The 12,933-nt window shown below is 40.6% G+C and overlaps 1 protein-coding gene across 1 annotated transcript in view; it reads left to right on the top strand.

The window, feature by feature from the left end:
* The window catches only part of ltbp1 (latent transforming growth factor beta binding protein 1), a 116,212-nt gene that overhangs the window by 14,086 nt on the left and 89,193 nt on the right, over positions 1-12,933 (top strand). The window contains exon 2 of the mRNA XM_038304601.1: positions 8,580-8,650. Coding sequence (XP_038160529.1) covers positions 8,580-8,650 — 71 coding nt within the window. The remainder of the gene's footprint in view (positions 1-8,579; positions 8,651-12,933) is intronic.

Genomic DNA, 12,933 nt, shown 5'->3' with positions numbered 1-12,933 from the left:
CAAGTGTTCACAGATATTCAAACCTTCAAAGTGAAATGAAATAACATTATAAGTTTCCCCAGACTCTCCTGCATCTGCATTACATGAACAACAGTAATCTTCAAACTTTTAGGACATTTGATATGGAAACACATTTGAACTTTGGCAATTATGATATTACAAGGGCTAAATATTCAGATTTATTTCATATTTCATAATATTACATTTCACAAGAGGGTTTTGTGTTTTTACTATTTACCTTTAATACTAAAAATCAGGCTGCAACTAAGGATAATTTTGAAAATTGATTAATCTGTCGATTCTTTTTTCGATTAATTGCTTAATGTTGGCCTAGTGGGTTAGAGCACTGCACTTGTGCTCTGAGAAGGTTGCAAGTACCTGGTTCAATCCCCACAGCCTCTACTCTTTGTGCAAAACCCTTAACCCACACTGCTCCCCGGGTGCTGCACAATGGCAGCCCACTGCTCCCCAAGGGGATGGGTTAAATGCAGAGAGTAAATTTCTCTAATGTGAGGTCAATAAAGTCAAACTATTAACTGTCTGGGCAAATAATTTCATCTTCATTTCTAATAATCGGATAGCAAAATGTTTCTTGAAGAACAGTGTTTACCAAATTTAACCATGTGAAACGAAAACTTTTCCACTTGAGTTTTTGATAGAGCAGATTGACAGAGGAAAAACATGTTTTTTAAATCTTTTTCTGCTTGTTTGTTCACTCCATGTTTCTTCCAAACTAACAGGAGCAATAATCCCATCATCACTGCTGGTTTAACATTAGAATAAAATGGTCGTACTTCTGATCCTACAGAATTTATTATTCCTTTAATGATTGGCCTCAGCAGATGGCCGCCTGATTCTGCTGGAGGTTTCTTCCTGTTCAAAGGGAGCTTTTCCTCTCCACTGTCGCTACAAGCATGCTTAGTGTGAGGGATTGCTGTAGAGTCAGTGAGTCAATGCAATCAGCTGGTTTTCCTTAGATAAAAAACTGAATCAATCTGACTGGATGATGTGGTTGAACTGTAAAGAGCCTTGAGATGACATGTGTTGTAAATTGGCGCAATATAGATAAACTGAATCGATCAAATTGAATGAGAAATCCAACCTGTCAATTCATGGCTGCTCTACAGTCCCTCTGACTCTGAGGGGCTACAAGATATTCCCATTTCTGTGGCTTTGCATCACTTTATTATTTAAACCAGTGGTTCTCAAACTTTTTTCAGTGATGTACCCCCTTAAAAATATATTTTTAGTCAAGTACCCCCTGACACAGGCAAAACATTTTTGGAAGAAAAAAGAGGTACAGTGCTGTAAAATCACTGTCTTATTTATTAAAGCCAAACAACTGATCCATACTCCAACCATTGCATGTAGAAAAAAAAAAGAAAAACAGAAGACGGTGACCACCAGGAAGGCATAAAACCAGTCAAAACTGAAATATGCTGCTAACGCTGCTAATTTATAATGGTCTCTGTAATGGTACAAAATTGAATATTTACATAAATAACTAAAATGTGTTCACAGAAATAAATCTATAACTTAATTATAAATAAATTATATTTTGTTTACAAAATAAATTAACTTAAAGATTTGCTTACAAAAAAATAAAGGTTACATCTTTTAGGATAAAAAAAAGAAGATTGCACTTTAATCACTTTGCATTGAACATTTGATTTGATTTGAACAGTATGTAACAGGCAGTGATTTATGAACAGGAAAAAAATTACTCAATACATTTTAATGAGAAATATGGGCTTGCACCTCACTGAGGATCTTTGTCATTCTTATTGGCAGGGAGGCAACTGCAGTGATCAAGCTCTTCTCCAGGCACAGTCTGTTTCTTTGCTTTGTTTTGATCAGCATCATTGCAGAGAAGGTGGCCTCACATAAATATGTGGATGCAAAGGGTAGCAGCTGCTCCAAAGCTTTCTGTCCCAGCTTAGGGTGCTCCTGCATCACACACACCCAAAACTGTGTGAGCGTGGATGCACCAAACTTCATCTGCAGGCAACGGTCAGATGCTACTTCCATTAGTTTTTCCTGATGACTGACAGGAAGCTTGCTTCTGTGTGCTTCAGACAATCACCCAATCCAGCTGTGTAGATTTCTCATCCATGTCAGCAAAGTAGGAGTGAAAACCACTGATCAAGTTAGCCAAACGTCCCACTATGACTAACTTCACCGAAGCTGTCGCCACATCCTCACTGCAGAGAAAAGCATCCAGCTGAGGAAAGCAGGTGAAATCCTCCTAATCACATGCCCTTTTCCACATCTCTGCTTTCTTCAGGAAACCACCCACCTTGTCATACAGGTTCAGGATGCTGGTGCCCTTGCCCTGCAAGGACATATTCAGTTCATTCAGTTTCCTGAATATATCTGCCAGATAGCAAAGATTAGCAAGCCAGTCCGTGTTCTCAAACAAGGTGGCATGGGGAGATCCGTGCTTTTTCAGGAAGGTGTGCACTTCAGCTCGCAACTCAAATAGCCTGTTCAGTACTTTTCCACGAGACAGCCAGCGCACTTCAGTATGCAGGAGCAGTTCAGTGTGTTCAGCTCCCGTATTTTCACAGAGGCTGCGGAACAAACGTGCGTTAATTGGCCTTGACTTGATGAAGTTTATAACTTTAATGCTGTCGTTCAAAACATCGTGAAACACAGGGCTCATTTTCTTGGACGCTAGCTCTTCCCTGTGTACCACACAGTGCGTCCACTTGATGAGGGGATTTTCTTTTTTAATCCGCGCTATGAGCCCTTTCGCGCTGCCCGTCATTGATGCAGCCGCATCTGTGCAGACGCTGCTGCAGGATTTCCAGCTGATAGCGTTTTCAGTGAAAAACATGTTAACGACATTAAAAATGTCCTCTCCGGTTGTTCGCCCCTCCATTTCTTTGCAGAATAGGATGTGTTCACAGATGTCGTCTGTGTCAATGTATCTTACAAATGCAACAAGTTGCGCATTTCCACTCACATCTGTGGATTCATCCAGCTGCAGTGAAAATTAGTCGCCAAGTTTCTCCACAACTTGTTCGACAATGTCTGTGCCCATGTGATCTATTCTGCGGCAAACCGACACAGTTTTTAATGTATCCGCTGATTTTTTGTCCAGCATAGTTTCGGCCAATACAACAGCAGCGGGGAGCAGTAGGTCTTCCGCTATGGTGAACGGTTTTTTGGCTTTAGCAACAAGCAAAGACACCGCGTAAGAAGCCTCCAGGGCTTTGGCTGATGTAGTGGAGGCTTTTCGCATTGTGGCTTGGGATGACTTGAACTCAGAAAGTTTCCTCCTGAAGAACTCCGGTGGCTTACCAACGTGACATCCATGTTTTGTTGTGAGATGCCGCTGGAGGTGCGCTGGCTTCATGCTAGCGTTGGCTAATTTCTCCCCGCAAAAAAAACACAGTGCCTGGGGGGGGTCAGAGATCGTGGACGTAAATCCCATTAAAGCATACTTCTCCATGTACGTTCTGTACTTCATTGGCTCTGGTTTTGCCTTCTTTTTAACTTCATCTGCACTTTCAGCAGCGTTGCTGCAACGCTTTAGCCACGTCTCCATAGTTAGAGCGTAACCATGTTAACGACAGGTCGTTGACAAGTGCGCTGGGTCCGTGGGTCAAACTAACTTGGTGGGGGGTCCGTTTTATTTTAAAGGATATTGAAACTAAATACTGAATATAAAATGCAGTGCATGAACACACATTTATATTCTATCGAACTTTTTACAGAATAATTTCTCCCAAGACTTATTATGAGGAGCCTACTGATTTTTTAAATATATTTTGAAAAGCTTCACGTACCCCCTGCAGTATCTCCACGTACCCCCAGGGGTACGCGTACCCCCATTTGAGAATCACTGATTTAAACTATATAACATTAAATTTTGCACCAAATCGTCACAAAATACAATTACTGTGTAATTAACGTGTTCAGTGGAAAGTCCAACATCAAACTGCATTTCAAGTTTTAAACTGCGTGTTACTAAAAAACCTGCCAAGAGCTTTCCTCTTCTTAATTCTGCTGTTCTTCGTGCCTCCTCTGCTCCTTTATTCTCCATCTTTCACACCATTGACCCAGCCGAGTGCACTGGAAAGTTAAGTCAGGAAGCACAGAGGAAAAAAAAAAAGCTGCCAGTTTAGGTGGAGGCAGCCCAGAGGCTTAACCATGAAATAAAAGAATAAATAAAATAAATAATCAACGGCCTCTGTGGCCACAAAATGAGACCGGCCCACCAGAAATTGTCCAGATCCTCCCGACCAGCCACTCTGGGCCTGGTTTCCGCATTTATCTACATTTTGGATTTAAGCTCATTAGGTAAGGTAGTTTTAAAATCCCATGTGCGTATTATGTTAACTTAGGTTAGGTAATCTAAGTCTGTAATTATAATAAGGTCAAACTAATCTACTAATTTTCGTCGCGATCATTGAGTCTGGAAGCGGCCATTTTTTGCCCAAATATAGTAACCCCTCCCTCCTGCCATCTTCCAGCAGTGACGTCACGGTGAGGTAAGCCTAGCGCCATTCTCCCCGCTTTACAAGCAAAATCAATGGGAACTACTAGACACATCTGCAATCAACAACAATTATTGAAGATTTCCAGAGGACTTCACCATTGAAATTCACCAGAGCTATAGTGAAACTGACAATGCCCACGTGCATGGCAGCTGGATGCTGGAATGCATCGGGTAAAAGTGAAAAAAAGAGTAATTTCACCTTTTTGATTCTTGATCCTGTGTGTCACAGTAAGCTTGTCCCAGATATTTTTGATCTATGTCCAATATTGAAGTGTCCCAGCGTTCCTACACTCCTCACTCTACTAGCTGGTCCATTTTCACGAGTCGTTTTCCACAATGGCGGTCATACCAACAAAACAAGTCGGTAAGGTACCAAACAGGAAATATGCATAGTGTAGAGAGGATGTAGATTTGACCAATCAGAGGCCTCCTGTCTGCGGCACTGTCTGCGGTCACCTACAATTTTGGAGAGGTGCATTGGGGGGGACACATTTGCATTCAGCGCTACACTGGTTTTTGAGTATAAATCAGCCTTAACTGTGACCGCTCTTCACTGATGATCTATCTGTCCAAAGTTACCAATCGTTCAGTCACAGTAAGGGAATTCACAGGACAGGGGGCCGTTCTGCATCAGAAAACCCTTTCTCCTCTAAAAGGTTGTAAAAACCGGCGTGACCGCTGGGAAATCCCGCTCTCAGCCAATCAGAGCAAGAAGATACCGTTTAGACTCTGATAATTATCTGATAATTATCATTACCTGCTAGTTTAAGGAGCTTTGAAGCCAATCGGGGTCTAAGTCTTTCAATAGAAGCAAATGTTGCATAAAACCTGATCTTGTGATTCTGGAGTAAAATGTTTCCATTTTTGTTGGTCAAAATTAAAATGAAACAAGAATAAAATCCTAATCAGTAAAAAGTCAAGCATAAACCTCGTCAGACTTGAAAACAAATGATGAAGATAACTGAGCATAAAAGCTGATTTAAACTCTCCCAGCGTCTCTAAATGATCAGAGTCTCCACAGCCACCCGGGTCTCCATGTTGTCTGATGGTGTGTAGTTGTTGGTTTTACAGGGTGGTCCTCAGTGTGTGTTCTCATCACAGTCCAACAATCCGTTCCTGCAGGATCCTCCGACACACAAGAGAGTCTGATTACTGTTCTTATCGAGATCTGCACTGCCTTTAGTGACTAATTCATAATTTACTGTAAGACCTAAAAACCTTTATCTGACGTTTGAATGTGTGGTCGGCAGAATGTTTCTTGTTTTAATGAGTAGACATCAAACATGTCTTACCTTTCACTGCCTGGCAGGTGAAAGTTCTCTGTAACAGAATATAATCATCATGCACATCCTATGCAGGTTCGTGCTCATTATTCTATAAACTCAACATCATTACTTTTAATACAGATAAAAAGTGATTAACAGCTTGGTGCTGATTCTCCCCTCAACAGCCTTAGTAGCCTGTTTTACATAGATCTGTGTGAGCGGATCTATGTGTGGGAATCTGCTCTGTTCCTGGGAAAGAAGGTTTGATCCTCTCCAGCACGCCAAAACAGTTTAACGTCCCTGTTAGGCTGAGTTAATCATGCAAGGTTTCCATTGATTCCTCTGCTACCACAGCAGCTTTGAATCATGGGAGGTTTGGGCCCAGATTGTCACCACCACAATGTCTTTACCGGGGTTACTGTAGCCTTCATATTAGAGGACTGTACCCCAGCTGGGTTCTCTGTTCACAAAGCTCAGCAGTTCACAGCTCCATAGAATCGACTCCGTCTCCTCTATCGGAGCATCCAGCCACAGTCCAATAAAATGGTCATTCAATGTGCTAGAAAATCTCTGCTGCATCCTGTGTTTATACAGCAACTGCTCAGTGTAATAGCCCTGATAAAATGCTTCACTTTGAAGGAGGAGTCTGATCACTGAGTCTGGGAGCGGCCATTTTTGTCCAAATATAGTGACACCTCCCTCCTGCCATCTTCCAGCAGTGACGTCACGGTGCGGTAAGCCTAGCGCCATTCTCCCCGCTTTACAAGCAGAATCAATGGGAACTACTAGACACATCTGCAATTAACAACAATTATTGAAGATTTCCAGAGGACTTCACCTTTTAAATTCACCAGAGCTATAGTGAAACTGACAATGCCCACGTGCATGGCAGCTGGATGTTGGAATACATCAGGTAAAAGAGAAAAAACATTGTTATTTCAGCTTTCCTGTCTGGCAATGTGGCAACAAAAATACATGTAAGGGCCCAAAAGATTTTACTTTCACAAGTGGAGAAGCACAGCACAAGAACAGCAAAACCAACGGATATAGTATAAGAGATACAATAAAGTAAAACCTTGATACTATTGCTGAAGTATCAAGGAGTAGTATTATTTAATATGACAAAAATACTGTGGAAGCTGAAGATGTAAATATGGGCTTTCTGTATGGAAATGATTCCTGATCCTCCACGGACGGGTTTGTCGTTGGATTGCCAACTTGAAGAGGGAGGATTTGCCATCGAACCTCTGGCCAGAGCAAAAACACGTAATATGTAGCCAACATTTGGAAGAAGAATGTTTTCAAGATGACTTGGATAATAGCGCGTTGTGACAAACACCAGATACAGCACTGGGACTTGATCAACAGCCGATACCGCACCGTGACGTCACAAACCAGTAGGTGGCAGTAGTGTTCTTTGACAAACATGGATGCCTCAAGTAAAACACATTCAAAGGAAAATTGCTCTCAATTAAAAACAAATGTTAAAAACACAAATGTTTTCTTGTTATTCTTCTGTTTCACCATCAAACTTTCACATCGCAGTACCTTTGTCATCTCAGCATCACCTTTTCAATTATTTTTGTTAATGTGGTAAAGCTCATGCTCTGCTTTTCACCATCATTTCTCAGTTTTGATACCATTTTTGACACCATTTCTTCTTCCTTTACGATTTTTTTCCTCATTACTCTCTCTTCTTCTGAATTATTCTTCTCCAAAGCCCTGAACATAATGGCTGCGTAAAACTTTTTAATCTCTGATCCAATTTTTTTCCGTGTCACCCTGACTGCGTATAGAGAAGCTTGACTAGGCAGGGTGAGCAGATCTGAGCAGATTGTTTTTACTTCCATCTCTGTGTTCCACACACATTGAAACAATTTCCCACATTTGACTTGGACAGATTATGAAAAGTAATTAAAAATGAATAAATAAAAAACACTGGTGCATTCTATAAATCAAAGCTCTACTTAATGAGTCTTTTCAGCATCTAAACCCAAGCCAGAGAATGTTCATAAATTAAAAAACAACATGACATCTACGTCTGAAGAAAAGAAAAACACAGCAATAAACGCTGTGGGATGGTTTCTATGCTGACTGAGGCAGAGAGGTGATTCTCAGAGAGAGAACTGGGAAGTTTATCAAAGTTTTTCTTTCTCTTTTTTCATAAAGAGATGAGAGAGATACGCTGCATTTACCTGCTCTGTCTGATCCTCGTTATTATGGTTTCTGTGAGGCTCAAAGAGGATCACTACTTTATCCGTTTTCTGTCCTCCTGAACTCCTATCATGGGGAAACTTTTCTATTTTAATGTTTCATTGGTTGTTTTTGCACTAATAGGTCCTGCTTACTATAAACACGATGCTTGACTCCAAACTGACTGTTTCCCCGTGAGATTAACAGATTTTATTTAGTATTTTCCCCAAAAGTCAATGTGTTTTTCTTTGTAATCGTGTGTTTCTTCCTGTCAGACCCATGAAGTTGCTGCTGAATTGCTGCGTAGTCCGACTAAAATAGAGTCCTGAATCTTTAGACACAATGCAGGCAGTTTTCATTTCTAGAGATCATCAGGCGAGACTGACTTTGCCAAATAGTAGGTGTGTGTAGAAACGTACTCTATAGAGTCCTCCTGGTCATGTTTAGGTAGGGTTAGGAATTATTGAAGAGCAGGTGACCTTAAATCTGATTTCTTTCCAAAGCTCCAACTGTGGTAGAGAAGGTAGAGAATGAAAACTGCATACCTGCATGTTCCACTGAGCTGCCACTGAGTTTCCTGTTTGCATCGATCCAACTTCCTCTGCTTGTCTTTGCAGTGTGAATGTCTGTGGAGGACAGTGCTGCCATGGATGGAGTAAGACTCAGGGATCGCAGAGATGCACCAAGCGTAAGTTTCATCAGATCCTTCTTCATTTGTTTTGCACCATTTGTTTTAGATCAACCAAAGCAAAACGTTTTTGATGTGGAAGACATTTTTGATGTGCAACTCACAGAACACAATTTGTGTATTGTACTCAAGAATTTGAAGAGGTGTAACTTTTTTTTGTAAGTGGGACAGATAAAAAAATTACAATCTACAATTACAAAACACCGAAGTTACAATGCACAAATAGTTTTGCAACAATAGTTCTGGACCATTTAAAGCAAAACTGAGAATGTAAGAGGTTTTTGATTTGCAAAATTGTAGAACAGAATTTGTGTACTTGTTCTTAATTTTTTTTTTTACAAAACATTACATGTAACATGAAATTGTCTAGCTATTAAACCTATTAGTTGCCATGAATTTTATAGAAGTTGCAGAAAAGGAAAAAGCAGACCAAATAAATATTTTGGACTTAGGACTCACTTTACTGATTATTTCCTACGAGAATTTATTTGGAGTTGTTTATGTTTCCTAAAGAATTGCCTTAATAATAAGGTAATAATCTCTGCATTAAGGCAGGACAATATATCAATGTCCTTTCATTTAATATTGATGATGTGACTTTTAAACACATTTGCAATACGTATGTACATATGTTTAAATCAATATCTACATATTCCAGTCTATGATTACAGCTTTTTTCACTGATTTGGGTTCAAGGTTTTATTTGCTTTTGTTGTTTAAAGCCAAAATTTCCTAAATCTTATGTTAGGGAAGTTTTATAAATGTGGCAAAGTAATTTTCAAAAGTTTTTACAGGCAGCTGTTCTTGGCTGGTTTTCTGGGGCTTTGATGTTTTTTATATCAAAGACTAAATGACATAATATTAACTTAAATTGAGGAATGTATCAGGAAATAAGTTTTGGCCATATTGTCTAGTCCTACCCTGTATGACTTGTTTCACCTATTCCCATTGTATCATCCTACAGCTGCTTTTCCAAGCAGGCTTAAGGCTGATTTATACTTCGAAACTAGGTCCCCTGTTTAGGTGTCGCAGTGAACAAAAAGCCGTCCCCGCCCCCTCCGCAAACACTCTGCTGCACCTTTCCCAAATTGTAGACCGCAGATAGTGACAGACAGGAGGCCGTCTTGTTTTGTTTTTATGACCTAAATAGCAGAAAACAACTCATGAAGATGGACCAGCTAGAAGATCGAGGTGCACAAGAACGCTGGGAACCGTTTTCCACCTGGATCTCCGCTCATTTTCGCCTTCAGATCCCTCCGTTGTTGCACAAACTCATCCCCACTTCCTCGCATCCTCGTCCGTATCTAGACCCACAGCGTATAGCGCAGACCATGTGCTAGCTGTGGGCATAAATCAAAAATGTCTGTGTCAAGCTCACTGTGACACACTGCTGCAGGAGTATAACCAGCCCTTTAGAGCAGGATCAATACCTTTAACAACAGTAATGCATTAATTATGGCCTAATCAAAGCACAGACCTGAACCCAACATTAAGTCCACCTAGTCTGTGTTATGATTTAACTAAGGTCTGACCCAAAAAGCAGAAAAACAATTACAGAGAGAAACCAGGGGAAAATTTTAACAGGTTTATTGAGGGGATTGTGGAGAATCCAGTGTAGCTCTGAACACTGCTCAACCGGAACTGGAAAGTGAGGGGAAGACACTGTGGTTAGTTCAGGCTCAGTGGGAATCTTGATTCTCGAACTTGAAGAGGAGAAATAGATTGTTGACTCATGTTTCCAGATAAGTGGTTGACTCTTAACTCCAGTCGGTGTGGGGTGTTCCAGTGTTTGTCTCATTCGGTGGAGGGCAGACAGGGTTTACCCAGAATATGTTTGTAGGTGAACAGAGAAACTGACTGCCACTTAGATTTCCTGCGGTACTTGAACAGATTGTGGTGCAGATTAATCCCTTGCTCAGTGCGAAGCTCAAACGATCTCTTGGAGGAAAGTAGATCCAAACCACCAGTTTGAATCCTCAGCTCAGTTTGAAGCTCAGTTGATCCTTCCAGGGAGAGAAGGTCCGAAACATCCAGTTTGCAGGATGACTTCCTGTCGAGAGGCAAAGACAAAAACAACAAGGTTAAGAATAAGGTTGACAAAAACTCAGTTTGACTCAGCAAAACTCAGCTTGGCTAGAGTACCCAAAACTGGCAAACACTCTGGCGTCGAGGTAGTGGCAGTCAGCAGCTTAAGAACACTTCGTTAATGAGGTAACCCTCCGCAGGTGTGTGAGGAGGCGAACCAGGACCAGGCGCCTCCTGGTGGAGGAAGGAAGACAAACACAAAAACACAAACCACACTGACAGGAATCCCAACAGTCTGTCTACGCCTCATCTGCTTTGCAAAAAGGACTAGGCAAAGATTTTAATTTTAATGGTGGTGCCCGTCTTTACACGAGTAAATAAAGTGAATACTTGTCATTTATTAACGGGGTGGGAATGTTGTGGCGGAAGGTTCTCAAGCTTTTTGATTGTGGCCGTTTTCTCTCCCTCATTTTTACCAACATGTGGACTTTGCAACTCGGAGTTAAAACATTTTAGACCTGGTTTACTCTAATATCAAAGATGCCTTCAGAGCAGCCCCCTGCCCCCACCTCTGGTCATCAGATCATCTCTCTGTCATGTTTATTCCTGCATATAAGCCCCAGCTGATCAGGGCTAAACCGACAGTTAAAGAGGTCAGAGTGTGGTGTGAGGAGGCCATGGAGAAACTCCAAGACTGTTTTGAATGCTCTGACTGGAACATCTTCAAGGCTGCAGAAACATATGACAACTTATTGAATATTGATAAGTATGTTATGATTGTGTCAGCCTACATCAACAAATGCATTGAGGACGTCAGCATCAAAAAGAACATCACCACCCGGACCAACCAACCACCCTGGATAAATGGAGAGGTTCAGGTTATTATCTTCCTACGGGCGATCGACTTGAAGGCACAAACTAAACTGTTCATAATTTATCATTTATGGTACGCCAGCATTCATAACATGTAGGTGAATCACTATCAATAAAAAGCATTAAATTAGAGTTACTCATCCCTGTATAAACTCTGTTTTAACTCCACCTTGTTTTTCATAATTTATTGTGATTTTTTGTCATATCTTAAAAATCACCTAATTTTGTGGCCTCGTTAGAGTAAAGAAGAGCTTTATGCATATATTTGTAATGCAACTGTTAGCTGATGTGAAATAAGCTTTTCCTACAACCAGGACTGTGATGAGACAGAAATTCTCTACAGGCTCCCTTTTTGGGGGATTTATCTGAGCTCTTGGGGGCCGACAGTGACTCAGATAATAAGGAATTCGATACCTCATATACTGATGTCATATTTTTCCCCTTCTACCTACTTTGAATTCAGCAAACATCTGTCCTCACTGCATGGAAGGTGAAACAGGCTTTCAAAGTCTGAGCATCTTCGTTTTTCTAACAGGCTTTTTAACAAGCTCTTCTACCAAGGCAATGGCATCACAAGGCTCGGATGGTTTGATGTATTTTCTGTCCTAAGCACACAAGGAAATTACTTTAACCCCCGTCACCAAGCAGAGGCTGCACTCAGTCAGAGAGACGAGAAAAACTGAAGCCCAAAACAAACAGGTTAAACCATAAGAAAAGTCAGATGTCTGGGTGATGACGCCTTTACATGCCTTAGGTAATGTGTTTTACTACTTTGCCAGTAAAACCTTTTTGCATTTTTCTAAGCTTCTATTTACATTGACTTGTTTGTGGAGCGATCCAACTGTTGGTATTATCTAATTTGAATTTCAAACTGGTGAATCTGTTATTCGACCTTGTGATTTAGTGATTTGTATCATTTAACATTTATACTCTCAAACTTGTTTTTTTTTAAATCATAAATCTTCTCATAAAATTTTGATTAGTGCTCGTTCATTTGTGATTCAAACTTGTGCGTTTTTTTTTTAGCAAACTTGTACAGTTGTGACCCTTTCTCCTAACTGTATACTCGTAAAACTGTTTCTTACCTTTATACTTCTAAGTTGTATATTTTTTTAATTAAATTTCTGTAGCCAGGCATAATCTGTAAAAGTGTAATGTCACCAATGAAACAGCATCTAACAAGACTTAGAAAACATTTATTTTCATTTTGTACAGATCTCATGACATTTCCATTCCTTAAAGTGCAGCGGTGATATAGCTGTTATCTTTGCACCAGTCCACCAGCTGCTCCACCTCCTCTCTGTAGTCCTGGTCGTTGTCGTCTCTGATGAGGCCCACCACTGTGGTGTCGTCTGCAAACTTCACCATGTGATTGGTGGTGAACC

This window comes from Cyprinodon tularosa, unplaced genomic scaffold (genome assembly GCF_016077235.1).
Source record: "Cyprinodon tularosa strain WSP-4 unplaced genomic scaffold, ASM1607723v1 ctg539, whole genome shotgun sequence".
Classification (NCBI taxonomy): Eukaryota; Metazoa; Chordata; class Actinopteri; order Cyprinodontiformes; family Cyprinodontidae; genus Cyprinodon; species Cyprinodon tularosa.
Note: the sequence above shows the minus strand (reverse complement) of the source record. Positions and strands in the feature narration are given on the sequence as shown.